The sequence below is a fragment of the Coffea arabica genome, chromosome 9e (genome assembly GCF_036785885.1).
Source record: "Coffea arabica cultivar ET-39 chromosome 9e, Coffea Arabica ET-39 HiFi, whole genome shotgun sequence".
Classification (NCBI taxonomy): domain Eukaryota; kingdom Viridiplantae; phylum Streptophyta; class Magnoliopsida; order Gentianales; family Rubiaceae; genus Coffea; species Coffea arabica.
This window is the reverse complement of record NC_092327.1, coordinates 27561430-27588081: the sequence shown is the minus strand read 5'-3', so window position 1 is coordinate 27588081 and position 26652 is coordinate 27561430. Positions and strand designations below refer to the sequence as shown.

Here is a 26652-nt window from a genome sequence, read left to right as displayed (position 1 = left end):
GACGTGGCGCAGCAGACCCAGAGCAGAAACTGAGAACGGGAAAAGGCCACTTGTTGGACTTGGCTGCGGGCAAATCATATTCTACTTATTATTATTGTCCTTTTTTACCATCTTTTGTCTCACAATCATAAAGAGAATCAATGCACATTTTGGCCTCCTTTTCATCATTCATTTCATTAAAAGTAAAAACAGACCAAAATTACAAAAAAGAAAAGAAAAGGTGGCATATTCCAGTATAGAAGTGTATAAACTTCTTCATTACATCTTCCTCTTTATGGAGCGGGGGAAAAAAGGAAAAAAGTGGACAACCCACAGCTAAACCTTGTTGTGCGTATCAGATGAGAAAGCTTGGTTTTTGTTTCATTCAATCTTTTAGGCATTTCTCGTTGTTTCTTTTTTCAGAACTTTAATTTTTTTTTTTCAGAACTTTAATGGGTTTTTGTTTTGTGTCATTCAATCTTTTAGGTATTTCTAGTTGTTTCTTTTCAGAACTTTAATGGGTTTTTGTTTATTTATTTATTTATTTCTTTTTTTAAATTTTTAAAATTTTTTTCGAGGCTGGTGATTTAATGAAATGATGTGCAGTGCTACTTTAATTCTAATTTTGAAGCTGAAAATGTTTGCTAGTCATGAAGTATTGGTGCATGGATTTAGTTATTTAGACAAAGTTAAATTTAATGAGGGAAGAAATGAATGAATAAGATTTGGGTCACCCATTTTAGTGCGGGAGAAGTAAAAAATAATATGGAAGCTATCACTGTTCCTGTTTGTTCTTGAGGTTTTCTAATGAAAAACGAAGAGATTTTTTTTTTTTTTTATCGGTTTGAGAATATTATTGCAAGCAATTAGGTTTTTCAGAAACCCAATGGTAAAATAGGTTGAATTTGATAAAAGATGTTTTTTGAGGATGGTTTTCCTACTGGTAAAAGTCAACTATCTTCAGCTTCAAAAAGCGTGAATAGTCTTATTTGCACGGTTGAAAGTCTGACTTTTTAGGTCTTGGTAATGTTCTCCTTGTTCCAATTTTTCTTGGGCAAAAAGCTTTCTTGGTCAGATTATTGTCTTAGATACTCAGTAGTTCAGACAGCACTATCATGCTTAAAATTTTGTATGTGTGGATTGTCCCTTTATTTTTTCTTGAACTTTTATGCTGTTTTTAATTTGTTTCTGAATGATCGTGTTGGTTATAAAATTTTGCAGGGATCAGAGAGCATAATGTATTGAGTTAAGGGGTTATAGAGTTGAGTGAAGTTGTTTGTGGAAAAGAAGATGGCTTCCAAGCCATTTGAATGGTATTGTAAGCCGGTGAATAATGGAGTATGGTCAAAAGCAGTGGAAAATGCCTTTGGAGCTTATACTCCTTGTGCTTCGGATGCTCTGGTGATCTGCATATCCCATCTGGTTGTGTTAGGCCTGTGCTTGTACCGAATATGGCTTACAAAGAAGGATGGAAAGGTCCAGAGATACCAGTTGAAGTCGAATTATTACAATTATCTGCTTGGATTGCTGGCTGCTTATTGCACTGCTGAACCTTTGTTCAGATTGGTTATGGGTATTTCTGCCTTTGATGTTGATCGACAGTCTGGTCTTGCTCCTTATGAGGTATGTGATCTCTATTTTCAGTTGCGTGTTCTTGGGAAGTTATAACTTTCTTTTCTGGTGTGTTTCTGATTGAAGTTAATGAATCTGATATGGGATGCTGTATTAATTATTCTACATCAACTTACCCCAAATTTAGTTGGATGTTGTTCCTGAGCTGGATAATCTGGACACACCACTTGCGGCAGTGTGTGCATATTTGTGTTTTATGCGATGGGATTTTGTGTGTTTCTATTTTCTTCCTTTTTCGCATTTTCTGAGGGGGGAGGGCAATGGATTAGGGAGGTAGGAAAGGTTGGTCTTGGGTGCAGTCATTCACAGAACATTAATTGTACCAAATACAAATGTTTTTCGAAGCATTTAAATGGCAAGATTAGGTTGTCGAAGTGACCAGGTGCGGATATAAAATTCAACTGATGATTCTAGTTTGCATGAAACACCTATTTGACTGTAACTGGGCACATTAATTAACACAAATCAGGATGTTCTTGAACAAGACATGAGTATATAAGTGTTGAAAAGTTAATAGTTTGTTATCAAACATCTAAACAAATAGTCTCATTCTAACTGTTGATTAGAAGAGTTTAGTGCATGTTTCTCAAAGAAATTGAAAATGTGAGAATGTAAAGAGAGATCGTCACCAATATAGCTCGTGGTAGAATCATTTTGTCTAGTAATCAGTTGATTTGTGGGGTCTTAATCCTAACCAATTTGATAGTGAATCTTCGAGTGGCCAGAGGTCAAGAGAGCGATGAGACTTGTTGCAGAGAATATTTTCTTGCAATTGGTGATGTTTCCTGCTATGCTTATATGATGGTCTGTTTGTTTTTATGTCTGTCTATCGATTGCATTTAGGTCTATGTGATGGTATTTGATCACTAAATTCTGCGACCGATAAATTGTGTATTCAATATTGCAGATTGTTTCTTTAATCATCGAGGCTCTTGCTTGGGGCTTTATGCTGGTCATGCTTTTTGTGGAAACAAGGATCTACATTCATGAGTTCCGCTGGTATGTCCGATTTGGAGTCGTTTTCGCTTTGGTTGGTGACTCGGTGATGCTGAACCTTGTCTTATCTGTTGGGGAGTTTTACAACCGGTCAGTTTCTTTCACTTAATGTTGATGAACTTATTTGATTTATTCTGTCTCATTTGAATACGTGTTGTGAATTTTCTCATCTGGGCTATCCTTGTTATTTGTGTTGTCATTAGAGTTTCATGACTAATTCAAGCAATCAACGTGGCGTTTTGGTATTTGTTTTTATTGAGGTACTACTGAAAATTGATAGAGGAAGAAATAGTAGCTACATTACTGAAGTAGCATTTCAAAATTTAGAATAAATCTCATTTTATTCCATCACATCTGAAACGAATCTGTTTCGTCCTTATCATTTCTACCAAGTTAATAACAAACTTGATTCTAATGTGTGCCAAACTCATATAACTAGTAATTTGGTGCCAAAGCAATTATTTGGAGAATTTCTGAAACAATTGCTCACTAACATTTTTAGGAGATCTCGTTTAGTTCATCAGGTCATAAATAACTGATTCAGTCCTTGATCTTATGATGATCTACCAGGCTGGTGATCATATTCTGGCTGGAAATAGATGCCCTGAAAAGTTTAAGCTCTTACTTTTCTGGTTGATAATAATAGCACATTTCTGTTGTGAATATGTTTTTAAACTCTCTTCAGGCAGTAAATTGTTGATTTGTATTGTTAATCATGACTAAATGGGGAAGAAACAATTAACCTAATAACAAAGTTCTTGTGGGAGAACACAGGTCGCTCTGTTGAGCTTTGGATCCAGAAATTAGCTTTGGAAGATTTAAGGGGCCAACTTCTTTTTATGGATCTTGTCCTGCTTCTTATTATAAGGATATGTTGTGAATGTCTGGAATGGAAAAGATTTTAGTCATCTGCCAAACCCTTTGGGCCAAGTTTTAAGGTTACATCAACTATTGTTGTCATTCTTTCCTTTTTGATATGTCCCATATGAGAAGTTCCCTTAAAAAAAAATTCAATGAATTATTAGATGCCTGAAACCATTTGGCACAGTTGACAAGCACTCAATAAGAGAGCCTTCACTTCTAAACAGATGGGCTCAGAATATTAAGTTACTTAGAAAACAGTCCAGCTGGCATTGTATTAATTGAAGATCCAAAAAAGTAGCGGTCTAATTTGTTGTCAATCTTTGCTAAGTATGGAATTTAAGAAGCACAAAAGCCTATAGATTATTCCGATATGACAGACAGGACATTTTAGGAGGCAGGATTTGAAATTTGATCCATCTATACCATATTGGATAAAAAGCAAGATAGTTTCCTGGGTGAATAGGAGGGCTGAAGCTTGTATTTATTAGAAATAACAAGCAGAGTAGCTAATCTCTTGCAATTAAGGTATCTGAGGCTTTTGATTTCTTAGTCTGCTGCCTTATTGAAGGTTTTCGTACGAGTAACTGCTTGGTAATTTACTAAAGCGGACACCTCTGTTGCGTTACTAAGTGTTTGGAGTTCAACAAGACTATGAGGACTCAAGTTAATGGCACTAGCAACAGAGATTTGGATTGTTAACTTCATAGAAGTAAACTGGGTAATAAAATAGTTGAAATTAAACTTTGTTCCAAGCACTGGATGGTACACCTGTAGCATTGTATTGAAGGACCCTATTTATTGGAATATAAAAAAGTGAAAATCAACAAAAAAAGTTGCTTTTGCTAATTGTTGGTCTGAAGAAGATGCATAAATATCTGAGTGTGTTTTTACATAACCTGTCAAACCTTCGCTGTGAAGTCTGATCCTTTAGGTGGTCTTGAAATGTGACAAATGTCTTGATAGAAGTCACAATGTTGACATTTGCAGTTTATGCATGTATCTGCTGGTTATATGAGATGTCAAGAAATAGGATTATGCCAATTTTTCTTCTGAGGCATAAGGTAGACCATTTAACTATCAGATCAACTATAAATCTGCAGCTAGATAGTACTATTCATGCTTGAAGAATTTTCTAGATTAGATGGATATGGATATTCAGCTTGAAGAAATTGACTGTATGATGGACCATTTGGTGGAGTTTCTGTCTGATGACCATCGGGTCATGGATTCATACGGTGTATATGCTGTACAAGTAGCACTGCTGTAGGAAACTAGAAGAGGAAAAGGGATGAAGTGTAGGGAAAGTGAGAGAAGAAATCTTGGGCCATGCTGAGTCACATGTTAAAATTAGACATAATCATGTCTGGTGATTGAAATTTGATCAATAACATCTTGCTTTTAATGGTAGGATCACTTTGAATATTTAGAATTCTAATCTTTTATTACCTCCCAAGAGTAGCTAGCAATAGATTGCCACAAACTTGATACTCATTTGAAAATTTCATTGGAAATGTGCTAGAAGTGAACCTCCCTAGCAGCTTGTTTGCACATAACAAAAACAAAATCTGCCCTTGAGGAAAAAAAAAAATGAAAACATCAAACAAGAGTCTAATGGGCATTCTAGGTCAGTTTAGGTCTGAATCTTGCCAAATGACCATACTAAGTTTTCAAATTTGAGTTTTTGCTTCAATTGTCTCATTCTCTGTTATCTAATTTTACATGTAATGAAGCGGCATATGTGATGTTACCATTTTCTCTAGAACGTGTAATCCATGTGCATAGCCTTAGGTGTCCAATTGTTGAAAGTGATTTCTCACAGGTATTGATATTTGCACACCCAAAAAGGTTCTTGCACACTCTTTGAATTTTCTTTAGGCCAAATGACAAACATGTAAAGTAGGCAAATACATAGTAGGTGAGTGCAAAAAACTTTTGGGGCGTATAAGTATCATTCCCCATTCTCAAACTATTTCTGTTGGTTATTTTTTTGTTGTAAAGTTCATTTTTTCAAATGCTTGATCATCATTTCTTTGTTGTCTGCAAAAGTTATACTTGAGCTACTAAGCTTGAGTGCCAAATCACATTGGTAAACGTGTGCCAGAAAAGTGTTTGACATACTTGTATTTGGGCTCGTAGTTTCTGGACAACAGACTGGTGGAGGAATGTAAGACCTCATGGTTTGTAGCTAAGAAGCAGTTGGAAGAGGGTAAGACTGTTCAGAAGGGTGTTCACATTCAACACGTGTAATGATATTAGACAAAGCTGTCTTTAGAGTCTAAGTGCTTTTTAACCTCAGGAGGGGTAATAGCAAATATTCTGGGGTTTTAGGTCTAAATAAGTATGATTCTCTTAGTCTATTTCTAATTTCTGGCGAATGATGTTTTAACTTGAAACATTTTTAACTTTTTGGAGAAAATTGTTGTAAATGCAAGGAGGAAGGTCGGATACTAATTACTGTGTAAGAATTGCTCTTTTGGATCATTTTCGTTTCACATCTGAAAGATGATGATGACCAATTTGAGGCCTGGAGGTGTTAAATTTAGTCAGCCCAATCCAATTCCATTTTGCATTCTCTTTTCTCAGTGTTTTGCTGTAAGATCTGCTAGGTGCTGTCATCCGTCCAGTTGCTTATGGAACATTGGTGGTATTTTATGTCGAAAATCCATGTTCAACAAATGTGTATCCTATTACCTTTGGACTAGCAAGATGCCTGCCTTGTCTCTTGTCATTGTTAAGTTGTGCTCAATGTTTTCTTGCAGTATTATGTTATTTATTTACAAGAAAAACATAAATGCATAAAATTTCTAAAGAACCATAATTATGGAACTTTGAGGTCCGATGAGTGGGTCTGTGTGAATTTTAAAGTAAGTTGGTCGTGTGTCTCATTATTGCAATTTATTTAATGCTGTATTCTATGTTGCAGATCTGTTCTCTATCTTTACATCAGCGAGGTTGTTGTCCAGGTTTGTCATGCTTATATTCTAGCTTTGAGGTTGCCATGATTTGTAAGTTCTCCTTCTGGCTGTGCGTCTGTCTTTGCATCTCTAACATGATAATGGCTCATCAGATATAACTAGTACTTTGGACCAGAACAGAAAACTGGTCGCACTTGAGAATAGCTGACGGAAACATTGTCTAAAAGTTGTCTGTGCCATGTTGCATGACTCGTGTTGTCACAGGGTATGGTGGTGACCCTGTGGGAGGCTGAGCACCAACATTTTTTTCCCTGTTTTTGTTTCTGCTTTACCACATATAAGTGTGTTACTTTTCGCTTATTTTTTCTTTGTGAAAATTGCAAGCTCTAGGCTCTGTCAGATGTGTAAGAAAGACCTAGTACTCATTGATGTTATGCACGTATAGTTTAACATGTATAGGCCTATGCTCCAGTGAGCTGGTTAGTCCACTTGCAAAATCTCCCCCTATATGTTAGCTCTGTTCGAATGCCTCATGAGTTTTTGACAACAATGGATGTATGTGCTGCCGAGCCAATAATCTGATCCACGCAAACTCCATATGTTTTGCTGCAAACTGGGTCTGAAAATGTGTAGAGGCTGTTAAATGCTTGCTTTCCACTTGTTCTTTCTGTTCCTGGAATGAGATGAACAAATGCGTTTGTTGTTTTGTAGGTTGTATTTGGGGTGCTATTGCTCTTTTATGTTCCAGATTTAGATCCTTATCCAGGCTACTTGCCTGTGCAAACTGAATCTGTGGACAACATAGCTTACGAAGAACTTCCTGGAGGAGAGCAGATTTGTCCTGAGAGGCATGCCAACATATTCTCTAGTACGTGGAGCACATTAACTAACTAAAGGGTGCTGTTTTAGAAATTTTAAGATGGCTTAGGAATAGTTAGTTAATACTAACTATTATCAATTGATTATGGTTGCTTGTACCTTTCTTGCCGTATTGGTTTTATGATACATTTACATTTTTGATGCTTAAGGGTGAGGTATTAGATATGTTAGTATTGTTGCGTATTTAGTTGTATGGAATCCATAAGCTAGGCTTGAATTTCCTGTATCCTCTTAGTTCATCTTCACTTTTACCATTAAGACATGTTGATCCAACTCCCTTTACGTTGTTAATGCCCCATTGGACATTTTTTTTTTTCAATCCCTAAATAGATATATGTACTAGAACTAATTGTTGTTCCTGCTGCAGAAATTACTTTTGCATGGGTGAATCCTCTTATGAAACTAGGTTATAAAAGACCTCTCACAGAAAAGGATGTCTGGAAATTGGATAATTGGGACAGGACGGAAACACTCAATAACATGTATGTGGAGTTTCCTGATTTTTTCTGCATATATGCATTGCACAGGCTGCTTCTTGGGGATAAAAACAGTCAGGTTGAACAGAATAGATTAATAACTTTGTTGAATTGTTTAGGTTCCAGAAATGCTGGGTTGAAGAGTCTCGAAGGCCTAATCCATGGCTTTTGAGAGCATTAAATCATGCACTTGGTGGAAGGTACATGGTGATAAATTGATTGAAACTTTGGTCATTTTTAGTTGAATCTGTCGGAAATTTTGCACAATCTTAAATTCTTGCAAGATTTGGAAATGCTCAAATAGTTAAAGTTTTAAAGATCTCACACTTTTCCTCCTTTCTTCTCTGCAGATTTTGGTGGGGAGGCTTTTGGAAGGTACTAAACTGATTGCAATCAATTATATCTAAGAGTTTTAGCAATCAATTATATCTAGGAGTTTTGTGAGTCAAATAAATTATTGTCATAATATGAATCACTGGAAAGCTTTCTATTGGCCGTGAAATAGACTTGAAGATTCGTAATAATTGGTGTATATGATCTGCCCATCCTCTGGTTATGCTCATCTCTTCTAGCAATCGTGGCTCATGCTGAAAAGTCTTGGTTTTCATTTTCTTTTTGTTGAACATTATAATAGTAGTTCCTTCCATTGTTGTGGAAAAATCAATGTTCTACTACTGATTCAGGATCAGCTAGGATTATAAAAAAAGGGAAAAAAGGCATTCAGCCTAATTGGTTTGGGAAAGGTAGAAGTACCTATTATGGAGGTCTACTAAATCAACTACAGTTGCTTCTCTTGAACTTATAGTTATCTGTGAACAAAGAATACTTGTAATTGAAGATATGAATTCTGTTTTCTTTTCTGGTTGTGAGAAAGTTTCAACATACTGAATGAACATCTGTTCAGATAGGTTTAAACAGTGTTATTTTACTGTCTTATGCCATTAAAAGTTTTTACATTGTCCTGTAACTATTGTAATTGGATTCTACCTTTCAGTCAAGAGTTAATCAACATCAAAACGTATATCTTTGTGATAAAAAATTTCTCATGGCTCTGTGATCAAGAATCTATTTTCATTGTATGCAAGTTACACATTTCTCTCAGAAATACTTTCTAAATTTCATTACAGCAGTGGTATGTTATGCTCCAGAATTTCTAGTGTCTATCATACGAGTCAACATGGCATATTGACATCCATTTTAAAACATTATTTGCAGACTGAGAACTTAATTAGTTGGTATATCCATTTTATTTTTCTCTGAAAATCTTGCAGATTTGGAATGACGTTTCGCAGTTTATTGGGCCTATGATATTGAATCAACTTTTAAAGGTGAGTTGCATCTAATCTTTATCTTCTTTCAAAACTTGCTTCCAAATGTGAATGACTTGAGGGTATTGTTGAGCGTGTCTTGAAGTTGGAAATGAAACAGCTGGACTTGATATCTTGTGTTTAAATGATATGCTGACTTTAGTCAGTTAACCCTACAAAAGTATTTATCATGTGGACGTGATCTGAAGTTTAATTTCAACATTTTGAATCACTTTACTTTTACAGAGTGTACCTTTCCTTTTCTAACCTCCACATATGTGGTCTTGCCTTTTTATGGTAAAAAGCACAATCTCCTTAAGCCAAGTTGGTAATTACTAAGTCAATTATCTTGAATCAAAGTTAGAGTGGGAAGCATTCTTGCTAAGGTAAAAAGCACAATCTCCTTAAGCCAAGTTGGTAATTTCTAAGTCAATTATCTTGAATCAAAGTTAGAGTGGGAAGCATTCTTACTTCTGGAATTAGCCATAAAAAGTAGGATATTTGAGATTGATAACTAAAAGGTTAAAATAACTAGATAATTAGCGCAATGAATCCTTAATGATAAAAGATATGCAGTATTTGAACGAAATGCTGAAATTGCACCTTGAAGTATGTACTTCTGTTCTTCCATCTGTTTGTATCCTCTGTATTTCACTTTAGATTTCAACTTTGATTGTAATCCATCTACATTAAAACTTTCCTATTAGTTTCATTTATAGGACAAGCATAGCTTTAGGACTTAATGGTAAAAAGTAGTGCAGAAAAAATTAAGATCCCACGATGCCACAAGTGTCTTCTTCTACCACTTTTGACTTGAATTTCTGGTCAATTTGTTCTGAGGAATTATCTCCCTAGCAGTGTAAAGTCTAATCCCATTGCTTTTGCCAACCAAAAGGTTGATGGTTCTCTAAAATCTTCCATGTGTTCCGGATCTGTTTCAAGTCTAGGATAGTAGATTTGCTTTAATAAGTTTGTGTGTACTTAACGCAGTCTGAAGAAGACATACGATGATTTCCCTATTTTCCATTTAATTTATATTTTGACTCTCACTTATTGTATCCATTTCATGTTTCAGTTTCTTATCTCATTTACTTTTTGACAGTCCATGCAAGATGGAGACCCGGCTTGGATTGGTTACATTTATGCATTCTCAATTTTTGCTGGAGTGGTATGGTTTGAGTCCTTGAATTTGAAGTTCTGAATTTTAATTTCATACTAGCTATGCTTTTGGTAAATGCTTTAGGTTGCATGTAAGCCCTTCCACTATTTGTTTTGCAAACTTTTGACTTAATCGTTTTTTACTAAATTTCAATATTGTGACTTTGTTGGACGTCATACATTGTTCTCTGTGAGCACTTACCAGAAAAGATCTATCATTTATTCCCTTCATTCTGAGGGTCAATAGTTTCCTAAATAACTACTATTGTAATCAAGTTTTTTTTCCCCTTTTTTTGGGGTAGGAGTTATCTGAAGTTGGTATCCTTCCTGGTTATGTGCTTTGACATGCTTGGATTTTATATGATTTAGGTATTTGGAGTATTATGTGAAGCTCAATATTTCCAAAATGTAATGCGCGTCGGATACCGATTGAGATCAACCCTGGTAAGATATACTTTTATCTTACAAAATCTGACAATTTTATCACTAGAGCTGTTATTGTCCACTGCTTTGCATGTTAGAGTAATTGATTTGTTTCATTTCTTTCATATGGGTATGTACACTTTAGAACCGTAATGTACGTTTTAGTTGGAGAGCTGAGGGGTCCAGATAAATTATATTTGTGTTCAACACCTAGTATTGTCAACATGAGCTGGTTTAAGGGCTTTCAGTGAATTTATTTTTCTTCCTCTGACAACGGTTTTTTGAGCTTCATAATTTTTTGAGCATCATCATATTGCTGATTTTTTTTTTCCTGCAACTTGTTTTATAGATTGCTGCAGTTTTCAGGAAGTCACTGAGGCTAACACATGAGAGTCGTAGAAAATTTGCAACTGGGAAAATAACCAATCTAATGACCACCGATGCTGAAGCTCTTCAGGCATGATTCCTTTATGAATTTCTCTATGGTCTGGTTTCTTAATGCTACTGTGATCTTTATGTTGTCAGAGAGATGCCAAAATCTGACTTTTGATTCTAAATACATGGTGTAATGGAATAAAGCAGTGGTTTTAACTTTTCTGTATCCTGTTAATAATATGCCATTGCTGTCATAACTCGTTGCAGGTTTAGTTTAGATTGTAACTAATCATCAGAAAAAGGATTTTTTTTTTTAATTGCCTCAATATGTGGATAAAGGCCAGATCCGGCCAAGCTTGACACCCTCCAACTTATACCATAGATCCATGACTTGATTCAAGGGTGACCATCAGCAAGTCCGATCTATGTCTGACGATGACTTGTTGCAAGTCTCTCTGTGTTTGTTTTTCGTGTGTGATATTATATCTCTAACTTCAGGAGGAATAAGTGTTGCTTAAAGCTATTCTGCATACTTTAAGCATGAAATTTGGAGCACGGGCTTCACAAATTCTTTAATCCTGAATGAACACAAGCCAACTTGGAGACCAACTACATGAAAATATTCCCGGAGTCAGCCTTCATAGACTTGCCCTTAAGACTGTCAGAGCACCTAAGAAAAGAAAATGTGTCCAACGCTGGGATTTTGTTAGAGATAATATGACTCAAACTTGGATATCTGTATAGTGGTCGCCCTTCCCTAGATAACTTGCTTCCAACTTTCCATTGCAGTGGATGTGGTTTAACTTTCTGTATAATCAAAGTAGACATTTGTGTTTACTTATCCAATAATCCTTGCTCTCTCCTGCTGGTACTGGCTTTTTCTCATCATATGTTGCCCTTGTCAATTATGATCTTGTGAAGCTTTGAGGGTTTACTTGTAGGTTAAAGCTTCAGAAGACGGATCATATTTCTATTCCAGCTCTTACCAGACACAATGGTCTTGAGCAAATTATTACATGAATAATTTGGTCATTATAGAGAGTGTAATAAAAGATACTTTACCTTGCCATCACTTGTATGGACTTGTGTGAGAAAGTACTATGAAGTTCCTATGCTCTTAATGATACAAAAGCTACTGCAGTACATTGCCTTGCTCTTAAATCACAATTAGGAGCTGATGAGCAGTCATGAATTTTTTGCACTCACCGACAGTAAACCTTTATCTGTATGACCAAGTTAAGGAGCTGAGATGCTAACCTTATGTATTACTCGATGGAAATTTACAATGTCCAAAAGCTGTTTCACGAATTGTCATCTTTAAGTATCTCTTGACATTCTGTACATTTTCTGTGGACTTTAGTTATCAAAACTATTTTTCTCCTTGTGCAGCAAATATGTCAATCACTCCACACTTTGTGGTCGGCTCCTTTCCGAATTGTAGTTGCCTTGTTTCTGCTATACCTGGAATTGGGTGTTGCGTCACTACTTGGTGCACTTCTACTTGTTCTTATGTTCCCAATACAGGTATAGACCTATTCCCCCTCACCATTCCTATATTTTGCCTTAAAGAAACAATTTATGTAACACCTAACCTTTATCCCTGATGTTATTTATTTAATCTATAATTTCCTGCTTTGCCCATTTCATAGTGCAATGTTATGTCATTATTTCAGTACATATACCTTTAGAGTTGGTTGGTGGAGGGCTCAGTGAAAGTAAAATTTTAAAGAAAAAAGGCATTTAATAAATTAAAGTCCCTAGAAAGAAAATCAATTCAGCTAAAGCTTTTCACTGAAAGTTCTTAATCTTGAAGGATTGGGTTTGAAAAGGACGAGAAGATCTATTCATTTAGGCAACATAAATGCCTCAAACATAGGATGAAACTAATGTATTAGTATTAGATGTTACAGTGATGCCATTAAACAGAATCATGTAACTTGCAATTTACCTCTGGGTTTGGAGGTAAATAGGACGAAACACTTGGAAGGCTAAGTTAAACTATGTGGCAAGCTTGGAGTTTGACTCCCAGGCAGTAAAGCTTTACACCCTTGTCTGCTTGTCATTGTAAATGGACCTGGATCTTGAATTTCTCACTCTGCAGATCTTCTCCTCGTTTTTTTGTAGGAGCTATTTGTTTTTTGTTTTATCTCTAGATGAGGAGCGTTTGTTTACGTTTCACCAATATCAATTTTCTCTTATGCTATCTGAATACATGTTTAGTGATCATGAAATCTTCTTCTGGACACAGACATTTATTATAAGCAAGATGCAGCAATTGTCAAAAGAAGGGCTGCAACGCACGGACAAGCGAATTGGACTCATGAATGAAATTTTGGGTGCCATGGATACTGTCAAGTGTGTCTTGTCCTATAAGTGGTTTATGCCTTTATATGCTATATTAGATGGCTAAATAGCTGGCTGCATATGTTTCAGATGTTATGCATGGGAGGATAGTTTCCAGTCAAAGGTTCAAAATGTGCGAAATGATGAACTGTCTTGGTTCCGTAGAGCACAACTATTAGCTGCGGTATGTTGGAGTTCATTGATATGGGAAATTGGTTTTGTTTTGTATCCTTTCATTCTCTCAATATTTACATTACGATAGTGTGTGTAAAATTTCTCCATCTTGTGTTTTGAGGATTTATTTCTTTCAGAGGATAAGATAATTATTCCGACATTCCTCATTTTGTTCATTTCCTCTGTTGGATTGAGCTGTATGTCTTAGCTTTGCAGTAAATCCTCTTTGCACTCTCTCTTCATGCACTGGATACTTCATTTGTTGCTGATAAAGTACAATATTAACACACTAATCTGAAATGGCATTTGAAGCTGTAATCATAGCTGAGAGCTATACAAACTGAAGAGCGTGATTGCAATAAATGCTAAACTGCTTGTCACCAAGTGTGCATCAGTAGAAATGTAATCCTTGGTTTTTTAGTGATTAACTGTTAAGATTCTCTCCCTTTCCCTCTTTACAAGTGAAATTACCACCATGCTTTTCTTTCTTTCCTCTTAAAATGAAACCTCATTGATATTTTGCATATTTTGCAGTTGAACAGTTTCATTCTGAACAGCATTCCTGTGGTGGTGATTGTGGTTTCATTTGGGATGTTCACTTTACTTGGAGGGGATTTGACACCTGCAAGGGCATTCACATCTCTTTCTTTGTTTGCTGTGCTGCGCTTTCCACTATTCATGCTTCCAAATATAATTACACAGGTTCTTTTTCCTTCTGTACATTTGTGTTCTATCATTTCATGTAGAGCTAGATTGTTTTCTCCACCTTCCTATCTGTACCAGGGAATAGTTTTTTTTTTTTTTTTTTTTTTTTTTCCAATGAGTTGTTTGTACAAAGTTTTTATTCTTGTCCCTCTTCTGTTGTGTATTTGTTCCTTTTTGCACTTTTTGTTGGATGGGCATGTCTGAGAATTCAGCCTGTGTGCAAAAGTCAGATGCATCATTCCCCTTCAATATATATATATATTTTGTGATGGTATCTATTTTGTTAGTTTGGTAAGAAGCCCTATTAATCTTAATTGGATTCTTGATTATGAACTCTTTATAATTATTCTTTTGATTAAGTTCCTGTATGTGAGGTTGGAGCCATTGATGGGTTCTCTTCTAAAAAGATGGGGATTATAGTGCTTATTTTCTTTATTTTTATTTATAATAGCATGTTGCTGGTTACAAGTTGAAAATTTTATTGATAGAAAATTTTTAGTATTCTTGACAGTTTTTATAATCAACGCATTGTTCATAATACCATTCTTGGGAATGTTTTCCTGTCATTACAGGTTGTGAATGCAAATGTGTCTCTGAAACGCTTGGAGGAACTTCTGCTAGCAGAAGAGAGAATTCTTCTACCTAACCCACCTCTTGAACCAGAAGTTCCTGCAATCTCAATCAAGAATGGATACTTCTCCTGGGAATCAAAGGTGGTTTATGTGTACATTTCTGTATTTATGTTCTTCTACCTTTTCTTAATAATTGTAGAGATTGCAAGAGATTAATCATAATCCGGAAGGGATTAACTGATAGTGATAGCAATCTATAGATTAGAGAAACTTGGGCCTGTTTATGGCTCCCAAAACTATCTAAATGACAGTTCATGTTGTCTTGGGTTCTAATTGAGCCGGAGGTGGTGTAACTTAGTTGGAGAATCATAAGAGTTGATCGAATTAAGTTTCCTAACTGGTCAGAATTATATATAGTGTAGAAAGAGGTTGAAAAATAAGAATTCCTCTGAAGGTTTGGAAACCATAACCTAACTTTCAGTTAAAACAAGACATCATACGAATTGAACATTTCTAATTGACACCTCATGTATATTGCCATCCAAATCTTCTTCTTTTTAGAAGAATAATGCCACAACTGTTCAATTAAATTACACAAGTGATTCATCTCGATTATATTCTTGAAGATTATTACTCCGAGTACTTTTAACATCGAAAAAATGGTAATGTGGGCCCAGCAATTGATTGATAGACAAAAGTACCTCTAAAATCCTAAAACTCATTACAGGTGAACTAATTCGACCAACTCCGAAGCAATTTCAGGTAAACCATTTTGATAATTTGTTTAATCACTGGTCAATTCCCAGTTACACATGAAGCGCTTCTTGCATGCAGATAAATTGCATAGTTTGTTAAAAATATATATATAAATCACCAAGTGGGCTGTTTGGCATAGAAACCAACCTGTTTTGCTTTTAACTGCTTGAGATTATGTTCATAGTTTTCCTATTGACTTCTTGAGGTTATAGCTGTTTCTTAACATTTTTTTTAACAAAATTGGAAGTTATAGGGTGGTAAATGTTGCTTCAAAGAGTTAATATGCATATTTCTCTTGTTGTATATTACCAATTGGCTTTCTCAAGTTCTAGATTGTTAAGCTTGCACAGAGTTTTTACTGTGAACGAATGGTATGCTCAATGCATTTCCCACTGATACCAGGCAGATAAACCTACATTGTCAAACATTAACTTGGATATACCAATTGGTAGCTTGGTAGCAATTGTTGGCAGCACAGGAGAGGGAAAGACATCACTTATCTCAGCAATGCTTGGGGAGCTTCCTCCAGCATCTGATGCAACTGCTGTTGTCCTCAGAGGAACAGTTGCTTACGTGCCCCAAGTTTCGTGGATTTTCAATGCAACGGTAGGGAATTTCTTTTCATGTTTCTACTGATCTTAGTTCCTTGAGTGGATGCCACTTGCATTTCAAGTCATTTTGTTTTTCACTGTGCTTGTTACATCTTTAATAAGAATCAGAGGCATTTTTTTTTTTACAGGTACGAGACAACATACTGTTTGGAGCTGTCTTTGAACCATCTAGATATGAAACAGCAATAGATGTGACTTCACTGCAGCATGACCTTGAACTGCTCCCTGTAAGGATATGACTTGTTGCCATACCAGTTTTTTGGTACGGTTGTTTTTGAGTTCTTTATTAATTTGAATATTTAGCTTACCTGCTTTGCAAATTCTACTACAGGGTGGCGATCTTACTGAAATTGGAGAGAGAGGAGTTAACATTAGTGGAGGGCAAAAGCAAAGAGTTTCCATGGCACGGGCTGTGTACTCGAATTCAGATGTGTGCATATTTGATGACCCTTTAAGTGCTCTAGATGCTCATGTGGCTCGGCAGGTAACCACTTCAGAATTTAAATTAAGATCCACATTTCACTTAAAAAGCAAAATAAAAATGGACTGTCTACCATTCCTCAAATTCTTTTCGGCTTCATCACAACAATGAGGTTGTCATGCATTGGGTTTTTCATCTTTGAGAATTTTAATCGTTATGCTAAAGTGGACTCTATTTAGAATTTGAATTTTTACTTATCTCTATTTTTGACAAGAGTCAGCTTGGAGCTTTTCCAGATCAGTTGGATCATTTGTTTTGCATATCTGTCGTTGTACCCTGTAGTTATGGGTTATTTCTCCTCCTTTTGTATTTTCAACAGTTAGCATTATCCGTGAAGGCTTCACTTAATTACTTCCATTGTCTTATGCTATCTCAAGTGCTATCTAGTTAAACTCTTGCATTCTGCGTATCTTTTGTTATACTAGGTTTTTGAAAGATGCATTAAGGGAGAACTGAGAGGAAAGACCAGAGTTCTTGTCACAAATCAGCTACATTTTCTCTCACAAGTAGATAAGATTATTTTGGTGCATGATGGTATGGTGAAAGAGGAAGGAACATTTGAAGAACTCTCAAATAACGGCCCACTGTTTCAAAGATTGATGGAAAATGCAGGGAAAATGGAAGAATATGTGGAAGAAAAAGAAACTGTTCAAAACATTGATGATAAAACTTTGCAGCTATCTGCTAATGGTGAGGCCAATGGGTTGCCTGAGGATCCCACCTCTAAAACTAAACGAAAAGGAGGAAAATCGGTTCTCATCAAGCAGGAAGAACGAGAAACAGGTGTCGTTAATATTAAAGTTTTGAAAAGGTAAAGTAGTTTTTGAAACCTTTCACCCACATTTGAACTTCATTGCGTTCACCATAAGCTGTATTGTCCTTTAGAGTAAAGCGTACAAAGTTAAAGTCTCATAGCCATCAAAAGACCAAAAGAAAGTGATCTTCAGTACATCTGGTTACCAAAGGATGGCCCAACTGTTTGTTATTTCTTCTTTATACTTTTTGTTTTTTGGGGGTAAAATTCTTTATACTTTTTATTTGAAACCACTTTGGAATTCTTGCTTAAGTGATGGGCAAATACCTGAAAATGTGATTGTTCTGATGCTCTGCTGTCAAGATAACAGAGACCATTGATCTTATTACACATCCTCTCTTTACTGGATAGAATAAAAAAAGAAGTCTTGTCACTGGAATGATTTGTCTTTGTATTTCAATGCGCTTATCAAGTCAAAGGTTTCCTTGAGGAGATGTTTCAACTTATCAAGCCTGTCACCTTAGAATTGTTATCCATCTACATTGGTCTATAGGATTGAGAGAACTGAAATTAAAAAGGAAAAATGAAAAATGAAAACAATTCTAATGTAATAGGCATAAAAAAAAATGAAAAACTAAAATGAATAAAAAAAATGAAAATGTGATTGTTCTGATCCTTCTCATATCAAGCAAACAAAATGAAAAATGTATTTGCTTATTAACTAATTTTCATGGGTAGGGGTCGAAAGTGAGAATTTGGCTTTTGAGAGCAGGCTCAGGCTTTTCTATAATTAACAGGTATTCTTTCTTTTCCCCCTCTTTCATTTCACAGATACAACGATGCTTTAGGTGGCACGTGGGTAGTGATGATATTGTTCATGTGCTATGTCCTAACTGAAGTCCTACGAGTTTCAAGTAGCACTTGGTTAAGTTACTGGACAGATCAAAGCACTTCATCAGCACATGGGCCTCTTTTCTATAATTTGGTCTATGCTCTTCTATCACTTGGCCAGGTAAGTTAATTTTGTTGATGCTGCCAAGATTTTGGTTTTATTCATGCATAGACCACCCTTATGTAATGTACCTGTTGTTGTTTACTTTTGCTATTTCAATAGGATGGAGATTGATTTTTTGTTGCTTTGCAAAGCAGTTAGAATATGATGCCGAAGGAAGGAGAAATAAAAGAGAAATTTATATATCTGCAATGGTTATTATTATTATTATTTTTTTTTTGCAATGCAGGTCTTTGTGACATTGACGAATTCGTTTTGGTTGATTATTTCAAGTCTCTATGCTGCGAGAAGGTTGCATGAGGCTATGCTTAATTCGATACTAAGAGCTCCAATGGTCTTCTTTCAGACAAATCCTCTAGGAAGGATAATAAATAGATTTGCTAAGGATCTAGGTGATATTGATCGGTTTGTTGCCCCATTTGTTAATATGTTTCTGGGACAAGTGTCACAGCTTATTTCGACTTTCGTACTAATAGGAATTGTGAGCACTATGTCCCTTTGGGCCATAATGCCACTGCTGGTGTTGTTCTATGTGGCCTATCTTTACTATCAGGTATTTGTACTTTTCACTTTCTTATCATGTTTTTGTCTTTTAGGCCCAACTGCATTAACAAACAGAAATCTGTTATATGAACACATCCTGGAAGGACATTCCTTTGAAGCTGATTGAGATTAAGTGTACTACTGAGATATATGGAGTTTATTTATTTAAATTTATTTATCTTCTAATCATATTTAAGGTTCTCAGTAATTTGGCCATTTGCTTTTTGAAAATTTAATAGGATATTTTCTTTCACTTGTCCTTGCATCTTTCCCCTGCATTCATGATTAACCAGATATCCAGGTGCTTTTTGTGTTTTAATCAGTCTCAATGTCAATTTCGAAAGGGAAGCATAGTCTATTTAAATCATAAGGTTGATTAGGATACTTTTAAGTTTCAAAGTTTCTAATATTTGTTAAGCAATTTATTTGTCTTCTAGCTAACACTTGCTTGCAAGTCTCTGGATGATATTTAGTGCAAAAGTTTTTCAGATCATGTTTCTTCTTAAAATTTGATCAAGTATTTTTGATGATGGAGTGAAAACAATATTCCAGATATCCATAAAGTATACCTTGATAATGAGGAAACTGATTCAATATGTAGGAGTTGCTTGTGTTTTCAACCTGATATGAGCCAATTGCTTTGAATACCCAATTGTTAAATGGAACAACTGCTTCAGTCTCTAGTCTGCACAGTGCGTGCTTATTGGGTTTTCCCAAATTTTCTGCAAGCTATGACCTGTGTGCCAGAACACATTGTCACACTTGACTCCTTTGGCTTAATCAGATATTAGTTTGGACCTGTATTTCACCTGGTTTCTATTGAACGGAGAAAGGAATCTTGAAGAACATTAAGAATTGAGAAGAGACTATTCCATAGAGCTTTAGAACTTTAGGAAAGTAAACTTAAAACGATGTAAAACTACCATGGATAACTAAATGGAAAATTAACCATGATATGTGTGAATAGTAATGCCAATGTGTCATATTTATTGCTTAAAGCATTTTATCCACACGAGTTTGCTTATCAGAACTTTGTTATGTTAGGCTACTTACAACCGTCTGCTTTAGCCTTCGTGTGTCATTAGTCTATTGCACAAGTACATAAATAAATGTATTCTGGAATGTATCTTAATCGTTACCATTCCTTGCAGAGCACAGCCCGTGAAGTAAAGCGTCTTGACTCTGTAAGCAGATCTCCTGTGTATGCACAATTTGGGGAAGCATTAAATGGTTTATCAACTATTCGTGCATACAAAGCTTATGATAGGATGGCAAATATCAATGGTAACTCCATGGACAATAATATCAGGTTCACTCTTGTAACCATGAGTGGGAACCGCTGGCTTGCAATTCGCCTAGAAACATTGGGTGGGCTTATGATATGGCTTACAGCAACTTTTGCGGTTATGCAGAATGGAAGAGCTGAAAACCAGGAGGCTTTTGCCTCTACAATGGGTTTACTTCTCAGTTATGCATTGAACATTACGAGCCTGTTGACTGGTGTACTTAGATTGGCTAGTCTGGCTGAGAACAGCCTTAACGCTGTTGAAAGAGTTGGCACATATATAGAGCTTCCTTCTGAAGGTCCAGCAATTATTGACGGCAACCGCCCTCCTCCTGGATGGCCTTCGTCAGGATCTATTACATTTGAGGAAGTTGTCTTGCGTTACAGGCCTGAACTTCCCCCAGTTCTCCATGGTATATCATTCTATATTCCTCCAAGCGACAAGGTGGGTATAGTTGGTAGAACAGGAGCAGGGAAATCCAGCATGCTTAATGCTCTATTCCGACTTGTAGAACTGGAGAAAGGAAGAATCTTGATTGATGATTGTGATACAGCAAAGTTTGGGTTGACAGATCTTCGTAAGGTCCTTGGTATTATACCACAAGCTCCAGTTCTGTTCTCAGGTATGTGGAATTTAGTCCTGGAGATGAGATGAAAACATTAGAAAAACTTTTCGTGTAGTTTCTATTTCAATTTGAACTTTTTTTTTTCAATCTATTTTGGTGGAGCGTGTTGGAACCATATTAAGCTTCATTTCTTGTGTTCTTCTCTTTTGTAGTGTGACAGCTGGGACATTGATCCTCTAATATCTTATCAGACTAGTAACCATTTATAGTTATACAACAATACTCTCTATGAATTATAGGGCCGGAAACCTTAGGTTATTTCAACTCTACACACCTTGATATGTTCTCTCCTGTAGGTATTACTCTAGTTAGTTAAGTTCTGTTACAAGTATATTGCTGGCCTAATATTTGTAAGTGATTAACTTCAATTATCTTGTTAAATATTAATGCTCATGGACATGTCCATAAACTCGTGTTCTTGGTTGTTTCTTCGTGCATTAGGAATAGGAGGCAGTATTCTTGTATTCTTCATGCAGCTGGAAGATAATTCCATCCATGAAAATCAGGGTGGTTTAAAATTATCTATAATCTGTACCTAACAACACAGGTGTAGAAGCAAATTGCAGAGTTTTACTTTGGTTTATATCGTCTGGTAATTAATTCTGTTATTTGGCGATTTTCCTGTTTCAAAGATTGAATAATGGTTCTTTAGTTTTCTCTTGCTTGATACATGTCTATAACCTTTAATCAGCCTTATATCTTGATAGCTTTTGGCCATGAAAGGCTTGTTGGATTTGCCATGCTCTTATTTAAGAATCTATTCTTTAGCACTGTTGTGGTGCTACTCTGCATATACAACTCAAAACCATACTCAAAATTTTCCTATCCTTTGTTATCAGTTATCAAGTATATGGTTTGCACCTTTCAAGTTAACCAAATTCACTTACTTTATTTCAAGATTTGATGAAATTCAGTGAACTAAGCTAATGTTGTAGTTTTGGCTAGTCTTTTGACCGCCATTTTATTTTCTGTAGGAACTGTTAGATTTAATCTTGATCCTTTCAACGAACACAATGATGCTGACCTTTGGGAGGCTTTGGAGAGAGCCCATTTGAAAGATGTTATTAGGAGGAGTTCTTTGGGTCTGGATGCAGAGGTAAAAATCAAACTTTTTGCACTTCTTGTTTGCAATTTGTCTGTTGGCTCTTTATATGCAAATCAATAGTTTGTTAATATTTCCCTTTCATATGTCCCCTGTGCCAAAAACAGTATTTTAGTGTTTCAAGGGACGCATTACTAGTCGAAAGAAAAACTATGAAAAGCATCATACTCCCTCCGTCCCATTGAAAGTGTCCTACTTTCCATTTTGGTATGTCCCAAAACATTTCTTCTGTTGAGAAAGTCAAAGCACCTTTTAGTCTCTCTTTTCAATATAGTCCCTCCCTTTAATCATATGCATGTTACCATTCAAATTCAAAATCTGAATTTGTGAGGGTAAAATTGGAAAGAGAAGCACAAACATCACAATCAAACCACTATTTTTAAAAAGTTGGATTTCTGAAACAGGATCAAATAACTGGGATGGAGGGAGTATTCTTTATTATGGTCTAACTTAAAGCCATTACCTGTGCTCAAAATGCTGAAAGAATAGTATCCAAGAGAACGTCCCAGAGTTTAGAGTTCAATATGCCCTTCTTTTCTGCTAGCACATTGACTGCCTAACATTGAACTGATAGATTCTTTGACAAACTATCATGTACATATTGTATACTTGGTCTTAGCGCCACCTGTATATGTATTTAAAAGCAGAAGCAACTTTCTGCCAGATAGAGAGAGGAAAAGCAATAAAAGTAGGGTTGTGAAGCAAGAGATTCATTATTTATTCCAGATACAGAAGCTTTAGTTTGCATAGCTTCCCTATTACTTTGTGTTAATGAAGTTACTGTTAGCAGACATTCTTAGGGTTGGTAAATATTGCATTATGAAAGTGCTTTGGTTAATTATCAACACAATAAAAGTTGATCTACAATTAGACATTGTCATGCTTACTATTTGCCATTCAATCCAATGGACGCTTCTCTTGATTTCTCCTGTATTCTTGCGGCACAGAAGTTCTGGCTGATGTTCATTTGACAAGTCTCATTTGGACCACAGCTGATATGGTGGTCAGCTCTGTTGGTTGATAGTGTACCTTAGGTAGTGGGCTACCAATAACGTGGCTGAAGTCCTTTTGGCCCAGCATTTTGTTTTGAAAAATGTTTTAAATAACCCTCTGCTAGGGGTGTTACTTGTTTTTGTGTCTGTTGCATGCTAATAAATGAGAATATAAAGATCCTTTGGGGTGAGAAAATTGCCAAATAAAATGCTTTTATGGGCATTTTATTTGTAGATCACTTAATTTGGCAGTTTTCCTTTTGGCATAAGATTTGAAGTATAATGTTTTTGTCTCAATAAAATCCGTTACATTATCTATGCTACATGCAAAATTATGGAATGGATATTTAGAAACATTAAGTTCCGGTTAGTAACTAAGAATTAGCTATTAATGATTCATGCATATTTTTTAGGGAGTGTAAAGCATGCATGCTGTGTAAACATATTAATTGACGAATGAGGACTTGCTGATAAGCTTCTTGTTTCAATTTTGATAATATCTGATATCTGGGATGTGATTTATAATGATGCAATAGTGTAGTAAGCAAAAATGTCATCAAACCAAACATGATTTTAAAACTATGGGAAAAGAAGTTGAATCCAATTATTAAGGAAGAAAGAGAAAAGAATGGAAGATCAAGGAACTCTTCAGCCTTTACCAACAAAGATTAGCATGCATACATAAAGAAGACAATAAAACATCTCAACAGTGCATTCATTCCATTTTTCATCATTCAACATTCTAGTGAAAAGGTATTGCAATCACATAAGAAACAGAGACTCAAGATTAAGTAATTTTTAAGGTAAGAGAACCTTGGCATCTCTCAATTCAGTCATATTGGAACCTGGAGAACAAGAGTAAAGTTAACTTGGAGGCTAAGCTAACAAAAAGTTAAATTTTTAGCCTGGTAGCTGTGTTAACTACAGTTTATATAGTTCTACCCTAACCTTTTTTTCCTGTTTCAAGGTCTCGGAGGCAGGCGAAAATTTCAGTGTTGGACAGAGGCAACTGCTTAGTCTTGCTCGGGCGTTGCTTCGCCGTGCGAAGATTCTTGTACTTGATGAAGCAACTGCAGCTGTTGATGTTAGGACTGACGCTCTTATTCAAAAGACCATAAGAGAGGAGTTTAAATCGTGCACAATGCTTATTATAGCTCATCGTTTGAATACCATTATCGACTGCGACAGAATTCTTCTTCTTGATTCTGGTCGGGTATGTATCCATCTGTTTTTCTCTTTTCATTTTCAAATATATGATACTGTTTCAGGAAAAATTGAAAGAAAGTATCTGCAGAAAACATTGCAGATCTTATTCTGACAATGAGGGATTGTTTTCTAATGTCTCACATCATTTGATTTATAGTTGTAGAATATTGTATGATCAACTGTAATATCCTTATTTTTCTGTGTTGTCCTTTTAGGTCCTTGAATATGATACACCAGAGAGACTATTGCAAAATGAAGAAAGTGCGTTCTCTAAGATGGTGCGGAGTACGGGGGCAGCAAATGCTGAATACCTTCGCAGTCTAGTATTTGGAGGAGAAGGGGACAACAAATTGCAGAGAGAAACTCAGCTAGATGGCCAAAGGAGATGGCTTGCCTCTTCCCGCTGGGCTGCTGCTGCACAGTTTGCTTTGGCTGTTAGCCTCACTTCATCACAGAATGACCTTGTTCAGTTGGAAATTGATGATGATGACAATATTCTCAAGAGAACAAAGGATGCAGTGATGACTCTGCAAGGAGTTTTGGAGGGGAAGCATGATACAGTAATTGAAGAAACCCTTGACCAATACCAGGTTTCCCGGGAAAGATGGTGGTCAGCCCTATACAAAATGATTGAAGGTAAGGATTGCAGATGGTTGCATTACCAGAAAAGTTTCAATAAAAAAACTCATGGTTAATTTGTTTGATTCTTTAGGTCCTAAGTTTAAATCACGGTTCTTATAGTAACGTATGTATATTTTTGTTTTAATCTACAACCTGCTTTAGGCTAAGGAGAGTATTTTATTTTTTGTACTTGATCAGATTTTCTGTTGCATCTTCTATGACTCATGCGCTTTTTATCTCCTCAATTGAAATGCGTGTGTAAAATCAACTATTACTCTATTGTAATAGACACAGTGAGAGATGATAGCCAGCCATTGGAAGTTAAGCACAGGCAGTCTTTCTATCCAACCAGCACGCTTGTTATACACACAGTCCCTCTCGATCTTGAAGGTCACATCCAAGTTTTCTCCAGCTTACTGTTTGTTTATCCTTTTTTTCCCAGGTCTTGCAGTGATCGGTCGGTTGGGTCGAAGCAGGCTTCATCAGTCAGGATTTGAGTTCGAGGACAGAGCAATTGATTGGGACAACATTTCAACGTAGGCATATGGATATGATGATGTATGGACTTCTTGCAATACCAGCTTCGTTTAATCTAAAGCAGTTGGTTCTCTTATTTACATAGCAACGCTAATTCCACGGTCTGTTGGACATGGTTGTATGGTTTGCAGGATGATAAGCAGCCAAAGATGTTCAGCAATGCTGTCTGGTTCCGCTGCCAGTGTAACTTGGAGATAATCTGCTGAGACTAAAGTTAATAAACGATTGTACCATTACATGCAGAATGAGTAGATCTTCTCCCAGAATGAGTAGATGATCTGCTGCGCCTATCATACACATATCTGTGCTCGTGGATCACACTGTATTTTATGACGACTTGTCTTCTCTGTCAAACTTAACTTGCTTCGTATCAATGTTAACAATGCGCAAGCGTCCATAAAGATTCGGCGATGTATTATTTTCACCACATACAGCTCTTCATGGTTTTTTTGTGGGTTTAAGCAAATTTTCAGCAATTTTTGAGCTACTTTTCTTGGTTATGTACAAAGAGGAATGTTTTGTCAGACAAATTTTATCCGTCTTACTTATTTTACCATACAGGTCACTAAGATTTTTAATGATTTTATTCAGGTCAAACACTCAATAGCTTTGGTGTTTGGATTTAACAAGCTTTTGAAAAATTATTATTTTTGTCTTTCACGGCTACGGTAATAAACTGGGATTGGCTTGCCAATATGGGCTAGTGAAATCCATGGCTTGCCACTATTCATGTTTTAGCAGATTTGCATTTAGAAATTTTTGTTTAGTACCTCTTATTTAGTACAAAGTATCAATTTATTTTTTTTTTTTGGCTTGGGTTGCTTCATCTCGTTCAACGTCTGACAATTATGTAGTGGGTTTTTGTTTTAGACTAGTAATACACTTGAAGTTTGGAGGAATTGGCTAATAAAGCATCCACGTAGTTAATCAAGTATTAATTTTGCTCCAAGATTAAACTTTGGGGAATGTTCTCAATTATGGTGGTGATCTTAGTCACAGTTGTCTGGATATCAATTGCAGCTGTAGATGTTTCGTTGCATGGTGGGTGCAAGTCGGGATTCATGATTTGAATTGTTATTTGGTAAATATTTAAGTAACTTGGCTAAATTTTGCTATTAAGTGACGCATATTGAACCTCTGAAGTCCACATAGGTGTTTAGTTGATTTTGAAATAAATTTTTACATTAATTTTGCACTATCAGTATATGCACTTACGACTTGAATACATGCCAGATCATCTCAATTCAATTTTAAACATTAAATTTTGCATGTGTTGCATGTATTTAGATTTGTTAGGGAGGGAGAGAGTGTAAGTGATAAGTTTCGAA

At 35.9% G+C, this 26652-nt stretch overlaps 1 protein-coding gene across 3 annotated transcripts; it reads left to right on the top strand.

Moving 5' to 3' along the window:
* On the top strand, window positions 1-25854 carry LOC140014755 (ABC transporter C family member 2-like). Of its 3 annotated transcripts, none has more exons than XM_072066009.1 (29): window positions 1-327; window positions 1201-1602; window positions 2519-2697; window positions 6395-6434; window positions 7098-7254; window positions 7633-7747; window positions 7861-7941; window positions 8092-8116; window positions 9013-9069; window positions 10151-10216; window positions 10576-10650; window positions 10979-11086; window positions 12394-12528; window positions 13253-13359; window positions 13438-13531; window positions 14056-14223; window positions 14799-14939; window positions 15957-16160; window positions 16294-16392; window positions 16497-16649; window positions 17072-17457; window positions 18232-18412; window positions 18642-18965; window positions 20107-20863; window positions 21841-21962; window positions 23928-24173; window positions 24382-24802; window positions 25230-25345; window positions 25456-25854. In XM_072066009.1, the coding sequence occupies exons 2-28, from the start codon at window positions 1270-1272 to the stop codon at window positions 25325-25327; spliced, it is 4872 nt and encodes a 1623-aa protein (XP_071922110.1). In that variant the 5' UTR covers window positions 1-327; window positions 1201-1269; the 3' UTR covers window positions 25328-25345; window positions 25456-25854. The 3 variants fall into 3 exon arrangements, with proteins under 3 accessions (XP_071922110.1, XP_071922111.1, XP_071922112.1); XM_072066010.1 differs by lacking the exon at window positions 1-327 and adding an exon at window positions 499-1108; XM_072066011.1 differs by lacking the exon at window positions 1-327 and adding an exon at window positions 661-1002.
* Window positions 25855-26652: the final 798 nt, after the last annotated feature.

Bases quoted from the DNA above. Each gene is read 5' to 3' on its own strand.
- LOC140014755 (XM_072066009.1), top strand. From the start codon at position 1,270: ATGGCTTCCAAGCCATTTGAATGGTATTGTAAGCCGGTGAATAATGGA. The intron at 1,603-2,518 runs GTATGTGATCTC...TCAATATTGCAG, and splicing joins CTGGTCTTGCTCCTTATGAG to ATTGTTTCTTTAATCATCGA. The intron at 7,942-8,091 runs GTACATGGTGAT...TCTTCTCTGCAG, and splicing joins AATCATGCACTTGGTGGAAG to ATTTTGGTGGGGAGGCTTTT.